Genomic DNA, 11882 nt, shown 5'->3' on the forward strand with positions numbered 1-11882 from the left:
ACCGCATTTAACGGTAAATTTTCTTCTACAGGACAAAGTGTGGAAAGCATAATAAATTAGTTGACTTCTCGACCAAGGTAGTCTAGCTAAGCCTTCAAGTTGGAATTCCTCTCTTACTATCTAAAAAAGCAGAATAAAATGACATTTCAACCGTATGTATCTATGACAATCTTAATTTTCTATGCTCAACATTTTGGACAAACCAGAATAGAGGCTTCTCTCAGTCTCTGTGATATGGACATCGATTAACACACATCCACATGTGTGAAGCCACCATATACAAGCAGTGTAGTCATAATTAAATGATTATCATATCATATACTTGAATTGTCCACGTTTAATCACTAGGAATGTATGTTTTTTAAATATTACTCCGTGTGTTTCTTTTTATATGGTAATCTTTTCTTAATTTAATTTTTTTTTTTTTAAATGATTCTCATCTAAAAAAAATCAACATTAATTTAAAGTTCTTAGTTTACGCTTAGCAATATCTTCTGATATTCATATCATTGTATATTTACGATTTTCAATTTTGAACAAACTTTTAGTATGTATAGCAATACTTTCATTTTCAAATTCCATAATCCAATATTACCATATAAAATAAAATTAAAATATTGCTTTTTGATAGAATTCACACCTCACAGGTATGATGCATTTGACTAGGGATTTAGTAGTACAGGGAAGCCAGGTAGTGGATATACAGGGATCCATATTCCATACCCGCCGACTTTTGAAAGTTCTTTTCCTCAATTCATTTAGGGCCTGTTTGGAAAGCCACCTGGTAATTGGAATTGGTGTTACTAGGGTAGTAATTACACAGCCTAATAATTACACAGTTGTATAATTACAACGACCTATTTGTTTGTCATAACGTAATTACAATGTAAATAGTGTTGTTTGGTTGTACAACATGTAATTACTTTAATTTAAAAATAAAATTTAATTATAAAAAATTTAAAATTAATATTTAAAAAATATTGCTTTTATAAATGATTTTAAAAAATATTGCTTTTATAAATGATATTAAATTAGTTATTTAATAACACATTGTTTCTTGAAAATATATTAATTGATAATCATATATTTGTAACTAATATTGTAACAAAAATAATTGATATATATATTCAAATTAATATTTAATTTTAATTAATTATAAAACTTAAAAGAAGATTTTTTGTGAGAGAGTCATGGATTGGATGTTTGAAAAAAAAATATTAATAAATATAATGCCATAACATTATTCAAATGTTTGACACAAAAAATTCATCAAATGTAAGTGAAAAATAAACAACATGCAATGTGAAAGCAAATAACTTAAAATTGGAAATATAACCTAAATTCAAAATCCAAAAGAAAAAGTTCAACATAATACTCTTATGTCAAATTCCAACATTACATAAGTAAGTTCCAACGTAACTTAAGTAAATAATTCAAAAGAAAGGAAAAATATAAGTCTATAACCTCATTCACAATGAAATTCTACTTTAATAACGTCACTCGTTATATATCAAGTTTGTTAATGACTCATTCTTTCCAATATTAAGAGGTGTAGTTTCAAATATTAGAATAATAACAAGGTTATGCTAAATGAATAAAATAAAAAAATACGAAAAAATACTTGGAACCACAAGAAGTAAAGGTTGGGAATGAGAAGAAAGAAAATGAAAAATAAATAATATAAAAAGAAAAAAATACATTTAAAAAATAAAAATAATTCAAAAGTAAAATAAAAAAGAAATTAAAATAATAGAAATAAAAAATATTAAAAATTAAAATAATAGAAATTTAAAATAAATTAAAAAGAAAAAGAAATTAAAGTAAAAAAATAAACAAACTAAAAAGTAACCATGTAATTACGGGGTGTAATTACACTTTCTCGCCCCCCCCCCCCCCCTATAGAATTGGAGAGTGTAATTACATTTGTCAATTACATCAATTCTCACCTAATCGTGTAATTACTTGGCCAAACACATTTGCCAAACGTGTGTAATTTAATTACACCCAATTCCAATTAAATGGTGGCTTTCCAAATTGTGCCCTTGTATTCGAATTCACTCGATTAATTCTAATTTAAATTTGGTAATATTAATAAATAAGAAAATGCTCTTTATCATAAATTTATTTACTCTATAATTCTAATGCAAGGTCTTACGTTCATAATAATAGAATCTATCTATTTAGCTAGATGTTATGTCTGTTGTAACGCACTTTCCTTCCTTTTCTTACTTTGAAAGATTTTTCAATATTTTCTTATGATCACCCGGTCTTAAGAGTAAGATATATCTATAGGGTGTGTGGACAAAGTCCACATTAATAACTGGAAGAAAAAAAAAAGTTACTTACAAGGTATGTTTGATATTTTTAATGGTGTGAAGCTTTTTGGGAAGTGCTCTTCAAATACACTGTCTTTAAGGCTCGAATTCTGCCTATTCTACCTTTGAAATTCTGCCCGAGGGACAAAAGTTAAAGATCACCATTTTGAGGGACAAAAATTAAAGACCACCCCAGCGAAGGACAATCCTACAAATTGCCCAATGTTTATCAGGATCGATGTGCTATGGGCTGCCCCAGTGAAATTTGTGGTTTCTAGCCTTACTAAACAGGCCTGCTTAAGTTTACACTTTGTTCCAGCTCCATTATGTAGCAAAAGCCAGGAGAATTCTATTCACCTTCAAAATACGTTCAAGCAAAATTCTGCCTTGCGAATTTTTTTTAAAATTTTTGACTGAGCGGGAGTTCAAACTCGAAATCAATGAGTTCTAAGAAAGGGCAAAAATTAACGACCACCCCAAAATAAGGGCACTCCTGCGAATTGCCCATTCGGCAAGACGAGTATAGAAACGGTGAGCGATAGCATAGGGCCCGATCCTATTGATTAAAAAAAGGTGTTGAATACTCTTAATAGTGTGAGACCTTTTGTAAAAATTCATGTGAACTTGAACCAAGACGAACAATATCACACCATACTATTTTTGAACTGATTTAGCCCAACAATATCAATGTAAAAGATTTTTTTTCTTATGAATTTGATTTATTACTTGATCGAAGATTACGGTATAACCTGAATTACTTACTACCCATATAGAGCCAACAGTTGAACTCTTTGTTTAACCCTGGTCAAGGGCATAATAGGATTTCACCTTTGAGTTTGCATCATCAGATTGTACATCTAAGCTCTTGGCATTGTACTTTTCCTCTAATAGTCATAAAAACAAAAATCTTATGATAATTACCACATCTATCCTTGGAATTAACTAGCTGTTTCAAGGGTATTTCAGACATTTAACTTTTTTTTGTGTGCTGCAGACTTTTGTACCTGATGAATAAAAGGTAGGACACCTTGATTTAATTGGCTTAAAGAGGCTCAATTTTCTTCATAATTTCTCTTTGGCCTTGTGTTGGAGTTCTCTGGAGTCTTGGGCCAGAACTCAATTAGCCGCAATTTTCAAAAGTTGGGGACAAAACATGGAACATGGACTTTTTTTTTTTTTAAAAAAAAAAAAAAAGTTGAGCACCAAACTAATACAAAAAAAATAAATAGGATTCACGCTAATTTATGCGTGAAAGGAAAAGCCGTTGCAAAAATTTGGCCTTTCACGCACAAATTTTGTGCGTGAATGAGGCCTACATTTTGCTCAGATATTTGTCTCTTCTTTGCTCTCTTCTTTGCTCTCTTTCCTTCATTTTCTTCTTCTTATTAATTACTTGCACCATCTTCAACCATTTTGCTCAGATATTTGTCTCTTCTTTGCTCTCTTTCCTTGCACCATCTTCAACCATTTTGCTCAGATATTTGTCTCTTCCTTGCTCTCTTCTTTGCTCTCTTTCCTTCATTTTCTTCTTCTTATTAATTACTTTTCCTCCTCTTTTTTTTTAATTTTTTTTTTATGGTGAACAAATAAATGGGTCCTTTTTTTTTTTTTAAGTTGAGAATCAAAGAATATTGAAAACACATATAGATTTTTTGACGGTGCACCTTGTATTCTTTTTTAATTCTTCTTTTACGTTTTTCTGTTATTATTCGCTAGGATCTTGGTCTATCTAATACCTTTTGTTTGATTTATCTTTCTCTCGTTTCATTTGTGTATAGTTCATTTTGGGGTCGGAACCAAAATGACTCAATAAAAAATCAAGTGAACCAAAATACCCCAACAAAAAAAAAAAAAGTTACGGAGACGGAGCCGTTAACTGCTTTAGCGCAGTATTTTACTCCGCTAAAGAATTATTTTTTTTTGCATAGCGCGATTTCTTCGCGCTATAGCTAGCACTGAAGAAAAAAAATTTGGTAAACTTTTTTTTTTTTTTTGGAAAAAACTTAGTGTTTTTTTTCATACTTTGACCAACGATTAGTCGTGTGTCAAGATTCCAAAACGTTAATATTTTATATAGAACCTGATATTTTTTTCTGCATACAATAATGTAGGCCCAATACATCAAGGATACATAGACGTTCGGATAGTCATTTTAGGGGTTGAAAAGGTGCCCGAAATAAGTTTTGTTTGAAAAAACTTAGTGTTTTTTTTCCATACTTTGACCAACTATTAATCGTGTGTCAAGACTCCGAAACGTCAATATTTTATATAGAACTCGATATTTTTTTCGTACAATAATGTAGGCCCAATACATCAAGGATACATAGACGTTCGGATAGTCATTTTAGGGGTTGAAAAGGTGCCGAAGTAAGTTTTGTTTGAAAAACTTAGTGTTTTTTTTCATATTTTGACCAACGATTAGTCGTGCGTCAAGACTAAACGTCAATATTTTATATAGAACACGATATTTTTTCTGCGTACAATAATGTAGGCCCGATACATCAAGGATACATAGACGTTCGGATAGTCATTTTAGGGGTTAAAAAGTGCCGAAGTAAGTTTTGTTAAGGTTTAAGTGTTTTATTTTTTAAGGTTTTGATTTAAGCGTATTATTTTTTAATCAAGACATAACTTTATTTTGAATATAAATCTAATTCTAAAAAATATAAGGTGAAAAACTAGTTTTGTAAAGTGGTCAAACTTTAGATGGTCATAACTTTGCGCTTGGTCAAAGTATGGAAAAAAACCTTTAAGTTTTTCAAACAAAACTGCGCTTCGGGCACCTTTTCAACGGCCCTAAAACGAGTACTATCCGACGTGCATGTATCCTTGATGTATTGGACCTACATTATTGTACGCTTAAAAAAATATCGGGTTCTATATAAAATATTGACGTTTCGAGTCTTGGCACACGACTAATCGTTGGTTAAAGTATGAAAAACACTGTTTTTTCAAACAAAACTACTTCGGACCCTTTTCACCCCTAAAATGACTATCCGAACGTCTATGTATCTTATGTATTGGGCCTGCATTATTGTGCGCGAAAAAAAATATCGATTCTATAAAATAGTAATGTTTGGAATCTTGACACGCGACTAATCGTTAATTCGAAAGTATGAAAAAAATATTTAAGTTTGCAGATTTTTTTCTTCGGTGCTAGCTATAGCGCGATAAATATCTTGCGCTATATGCAAAAAAATCTTTAGCGTAGTAAAATCTTAGCTAAAAGCGAGTTATCGCAACTCTCCAGTCTCAGTAACTTTTTTTTTATTGGGGTATTTTTGGTTCACTTGATTTTTTATTGAGTCATTTTGGTTGGGACCCCAAAATGAACTATACACGATGAAACGAGAGAAAGGTAAATCAACTTGATATTAGATAGACCAAGATCTAGCGGAATAATAACGGAAAACGAGAAAGAAGAATTAAAAAAGAATAAAAGGTGCACCGTCAAAAAAATCTATATGTGTTTTATTCTTTTGATTGACTTAAAAAAAAAAAAAAGGACTCATTTATTTGTTCACCTTAAAAAAAAAAAAAAAAAAAAAAAAAAAAAGAGGAGGAAAAGTAATTAATAAGAAGAAGAAAATGAAGGAAAGAGAGCAAGGAAAACGGAAAGAGACGAATATAAAAATAATGGTTGAAGATGGTGCAAGGAAAGAGAGCAAAAGAAGAGACAAATGTCTGAGCAAAATGTAGGCCTCGACCAACGCACAAATTTTGTGCGTGAAAGGCTGCAACTATTATTTTTGCGGTTTGGTCCTTTCGCGCACTAAATTAGTCGTGAATCCTATTTATGTTTTTTTTTTTTTTTTTTTTAGTTTAGTTTGGTTTTTTTTTTTTTGTCTCTGAATCGCGGGTTCCAAAACATGGGGCCGATGCAATTATTTAGTTATCTTCATTGGAGTCTTGATTTTGGAAGGAGGCTACTTGTGTCAAATTAGAAAAAATATTAATGGCTAATTGCGTGATCAATGGCTAGAAAAAAAAAATTACTGTACCTTCTTTGTAAACTTTTTTTATTGTTTGACTATTTAATCCCTCTCCTAGAGCGTCTTAACTTTATCTGTAGAAAATTGTAATATGTGGTTCTATATCACAGTGTACATTGCAGTGATTAATATTTCAATGGAACAATTGGAGGCATCTTTTTTGTTATTTTTGTTTAATCGATTTTGTCGGATTAGTTTCTACGAAACTCCACGACTGAAGTTGATCACTGGATTGAATTTACAATTCAGAAAGAAGTTTAATTATTTGAAATGAACTTAGCAACTGGCTGGGGACTTGATGTTGGATGAAGCACCATGATTTTTTTATTTGATTTGTGCAATGATCATCACTGCTTCCACGAATTTATTATGGAGTTTCATAGAGGTATCATAATGCGAAATAATGATAAAGTTTTAAAAGAGATATCATGAATTAAATGATAGAATATTTAAGTTTGAACTGAAGGATAACGTCAATTGAAACCCTCTGATTGTGTCCTACAATTCGAATAAGCTTACAAATATCTTTTCGATAAATGAACTTTTAGATTGTGTCTTTGGGGTTCAAACACACAGTTGAAACTCCGAGCGTTACGTCATAGAGTTACATAAAAAAATATAGAGTTCGAACTTATAAAAGTAAACTCAAATTTCAGAGTTTAAACTGATAAACATTCCACAATGTTTTTTTTTTCTTTTTTTGAAATTTAAACTGCACATCTTAAACTTTTTTCTCAAGTATAATTTGAGTCATGCCAGTTTCAACTCCAGGAACATTTTCTGGAGCCCTTATATTTTAAGTTGCATAAAAAAATTAGATTTTTTGTGTTTTAATTTAGGAATATGATTGTTTAAATGATACTCCCTCCGGATAAAAAAAAATTAAAAAAAAGAGTCCACTTAGCCTTTTTTTCTTGGATTAAAAAAAAAGTCCACTTAGCAAATCAAGAAAGAATTAACCTTGTTTTTCCATATTTGCCCCTATTAAGTGTTATATGATCAAATCTCAATGTCTATTTAATTAGGGGCAGTTTAGTCAAATTACTTATGTTTGTCTAGGAGTTAGTATTTTCTTAAGGAGTGTGTAAATGGCTAAGTGAACTCTTTTTTTGATCAGGAGGGAGTAGTTCACATTAAAAGTGGCTAAAACTTAACTAAAGATTGATTAACGGTTCACAAAGTCACTATTTACCCATTTCATGTTATTGGGTCTGTGCTCAACATGGGCTATCCCAAACTAGTGAGAAGAATAAAGGGAAAAAAACGTAAGTAGACAATACTATAATAATATTTACATAATTTTAGCAGGTAAATGCTATTAAACATTACATGGCAAGTTAAGTGTTTTATAGTAAATCAAATTGTTATATATAAGGAAACTTAGACGTGAATAACACCAATCCCAATTTTTTCGTTCATGGAATAACTACTTTTTTACGGATTCATACCTCAATTCCTCCATATTCTGAAATATTTGTTCCTTACCTTTTTTACTTCATATTCTCATCTTCTTTCATTGTTCCATGAAAAATAAAATCACAATTTTCATTTAACACGGTGGGGTACAGGAGTACAATAATTTTAATGTTAGTTTTTATTTTATGTAGTATAATAAAAATGTTATACATGGAATAATATTCGTATAATTTATTACACCTTTTATAATAAATTAGATATAACTTACATAATTTGATTATACATTATATATAATTTTATAGCATCGTACAATTTTATTATACATTGTATAATAAATTATACTCTATATATTGAAGGTATTATATTGTATATGCGGATGATTACCAATACATTAATTATATTTTGTCTAGCATAAATTTTCTGTAACCTGAAGCAATCAAGAAAGAAAAATGGAAATGAATGGAGAGATAAGCAATTGCAGATGGAGAAAGCATAGGTTGAAGAAGAGATAGGAGTGAGAAATATAGATGATCGATTAAAGAAGAGAGATAATAATAAAACAAAGGGTTTATCCGTTAAACAAGAGGGATAAATGATACTCCCTCATTTAGGGGAATTTTTTTTTCTTATAATATTTCTCCAACATGTATAAATGTAATAAATAGTGTTATTTTTGATGAAGTGAAAAAATTATGCTATTTGTGTGCTTAATTATAATATCGTGACTTATGGTGTAATTTTCTAGAGTCTCAAGAATAAATGTCAGATCTATAATTTTTTACAAAAAACAGATTTCATGCCACTTTCCTATAGGACTTTCTAGAAGTCATGACCTACCTAAAACCAAATACTTCATGGCATACGCACCTACTGTGTGGGGCATATGTGAACATGGCACACAAGGAATTTGAGAACTCCATTTATCCACGTATGTGATATCGATACATTTTTTCCACAAGGAACTCTAAATTCTTCATATGCCCCTAACATAGCAAATATCTTCCGAAATACCATTGCACTTCAACTTTAATAAAGTACAACATATTCTGAAATTATACACTTATCGGTGTGAAATACTTTTTACAATAAAGTCATTCATAGGATAGTTACACGTAAAATATGTTTAAAAATGTGATTTAAAATTTTCAATTAAGATATGTCACCGGCTATAACGAGTAAAGATAACCGGATAATCTAAGAATTATTTATTGACAGCATATACTACCTAAAATCATTCTAAAATTGACATGTTTTTTGACATCAATATCAAAGATATCAACCTAGGATACTCCAAATGCATTTAATATACTTTGTCTGTATATCAATATTTTATTTTTCAAACTTCGTATCCAATTAAATACTTGTATCATTTTAACATAATAAAAGTTAGTACATATACTCAAATGCTCCTTTTAATAAACACCTATGGGTGTAAGGTATTTACTCTCTTTTTTTTAATATTTATACAAACCAACTTTTCAATTTTTATTAAGTGAATTTTCTAATTATTCTTAAGGAATGAATTATGATTCTTAGGCTAGGGAGATGAATTCTATCTTGTCAATTTTCGACTTTTTAAGATTTTGCCCAACTCATATAATATACTGCTGAACTTTAATAAAAGAACTGATTCTCCTGTGCGAAGTAACAGTGGCCATCATTTAAGAAATCAAAAATAGGTTGGCTTTAATGTAATATATTTACTTTGGAATGGTCCCCATAAACACAATCCAATTTGTTTTCTGCCTTCTTCTCACTCTATACATATCCTTCTAGCTCTTCTTGTCCTTATAAAATTTCCACAATTTCCTATAATTTGTGGAAAAAAATGGGAGACCCTCAAGAACATATTGTAATGTTTCCATTTCTTGCAATTGGCCATATGATTCCTTTCTTAGCCTTAGCCAAAAAAATCCAAGAAAGAACTAACTACAAAATCACCATAGTTAGTACCCCTTTTAATATCAAATATCTTAGTTCCACCATAGCCAAAGATTCAACACAACAAATACAAAATCCAAATAATATTTCTTTAGTTTCACTACCTTATAATAGTTCTGATCATGGTTTACCACCCAATACAGAAAATACAGAAGCCTTGCCTTTAAAAGACATGGTGACAATTTTCAATTCTACATTCTCTCTTAAAGATCCACTTAAAAAATTGATCTTAGAGATTATTGAAACAGATGGTAAGTCTCCACTTTGTATAATATCTGATACATTTATGGGATTTGCTAGTGAAGTTGCAAAATCTTGTGGTATTTTTCATGTAAGTTTTACTACTGCTGGTGCATATGGGACAGCAGCATATTTATCAATATGGCTAAATCTTCCACACTTATTAGCTATTGATGGTGTTTTTAAAATGCCAGGATTTGATGATTCTTGTTCTCTTTTTTCTGTTAATCAACTTCATCCTTTTATGAAATCAGCAAATGGTAATGACCCTTGGTCTAAAGTGTTGAAATCTTTGTTGTCACCTTCTTTTGATTCTTTAGGATTTTTGTGTAATAGTGTTGAGGAAATTGAACCTATGGGAATAAAAGCAATCAAGAATTTGACTAAACTTCCTGTTTGGTGTATTGGACCTTTGCTTCCACAATTTATTCTCAAGAAAGGTGATAAAGATCAAATCTTTGAACCAAGAATTGGAAAAGACCATGGATTGTCACCTGAAAAATGTATTTCTTGGTTGGACAAACATCCTCAAAGCTCTGTTCTTTACATATCTTTTGGTTCACAAAACACAATTAGTACTTCTCAAATGATGGCATTGGCTTTGGGGTTGGAAGAAAGTGAAGTTCCATTCATTTGGGTGATTAGGCCACCTATTGGATTTGACATAAAAGGTGAGTTTAGATCTGAATGGTTACCAAAAGGGTATCAAGAAAGAATGTTAAAGAGCCAAAAAGGTCTAATAGTGAAATCTTGGGCACCCCAATTGCAAATCTTGAGTCATAATTCAACCGGGGCATTCTTGACTCACTGTGGATGGAATTCGGTATTGGAGAGTTTGAGCCAAGGGGTGCCTATTATTAGTTGGCCTTTGGCTGCTGAACAAGCATTTAATTCAAAGATGTTAATGGAAGAAATGGGGGTTTGCGTTGAGTTAACTAAAGGGTTTTCAAGTGTTGTTGAAAAAGAGGATGTGAAGAAAGTGGTTGACATTGTTTTGGGTAAAAATGGAAAAGGGAAAGAAATGAAGGAAAAGGCTAATGAAATTGGGATGTGTATTAGAGGAGCTGTTAAAGAAGAGGGGAATGTTAAGGGCTCTTCTGTTAAAGCATTGGATGATTTCATATCTACTCTACTTAGTAGAAGAAATATGTCATCTTAAGAAGGAATTTTGCAACATTCTAAGGCTTTTTGAGTATATTTGATGCAGTTTATTGGTACTTCAGGCTAAAGACAACAAAAACTTTCGCTACTAAACATGATTATCCTCTATGTTCTTTATATTTCCATTTTTAACATGTCTTTCAAACTGGATGTCCAGTTATGTGTTGTAACTTGTAACAGTTTCATTCCAATTTTGATTTCAAGTTTATTTGACAATTATGAAGTTCAAAATCCTTTTTGTACTAAAGATAAAAAGAAAAGAGACTCCCTTTATCAGCAATATCTCACATGGCAACTAAGGTTAGAGCAGATCAGTGTTGTACATGTATTGGATTGGGGAATAATATAAGGAAGAATTAAGGAGGCCTTCTCCCAACATATTAAAAGTCCATTAGTTAGAAAATGGCTGGAACTTTTAGTTCTTTTTTTCGCACGGATTGCCTTTATTTGGGGTGGTCTTTAATTTTTGCCCTTCAAATTGGTGGTCTTTAAATTTCACCCCTCACCTAACACTCCAAGATTGTGGGTCAAACCATGGCTAGAGTTATTAAAAAAAATCGCAATGCGAAATTTTGCAAATGCGCCGGATTAAAGCGAATTTAAAGACCACCCCCAGCGAAGTGCAATCCTGCAAATTCCCCTGTAGACATTTAAATCTTATTGGATAAAAATTCATAAATTAATTTGGACTATATTAAATTCAAGAAAATAGTTCAAATAATGTGGCTAATATGATTGGGTTATTCATCTAATCCTAAATACATCGGGCTAGTCCATTTAGTTGGGCTCCAAATAATGAGCTCACTTTGATAGCTCG

The 11882-nt window shown here is 31.0% G+C and overlaps 1 protein-coding gene across 1 annotated transcript; it reads left to right on the top strand.

The window, feature by feature from the left end:
* Window positions 1–9444: 9444 nt before the first annotated feature.
* On the top strand, window positions 9445–11347 carry LOC132068662 (UDP-glycosyltransferase 92A1-like). The gene has a single exon (XM_059462325.1). It carries the CDS (start codon window positions 9552–9554, stop codon window positions 11061–11063), a length of 1512 nt encoding a protein of 503 aa, XP_059318308.1. The 5' UTR covers window positions 9445–9551; the 3' UTR covers window positions 11064–11347.
* Window positions 11348–11882: the final 535 nt, after the last annotated feature.

This window comes from Lycium ferocissimum, chromosome 8, assembly GCF_029784015.1.
Source record: "Lycium ferocissimum isolate CSIRO_LF1 chromosome 8, AGI_CSIRO_Lferr_CH_V1, whole genome shotgun sequence".
Classification (NCBI taxonomy): domain Eukaryota; kingdom Viridiplantae; phylum Streptophyta; class Magnoliopsida; order Solanales; family Solanaceae; genus Lycium; species Lycium ferocissimum.

What these genes read in the sequence shown, in the direction of transcription:
- LOC132068662 (XM_059462325.1), top strand. Translation starts at nt 9,552, where the DNA reads ATGGGAGACCCTCAAGAACATATTGTAATGTTTCCATTTCTTGCAATT.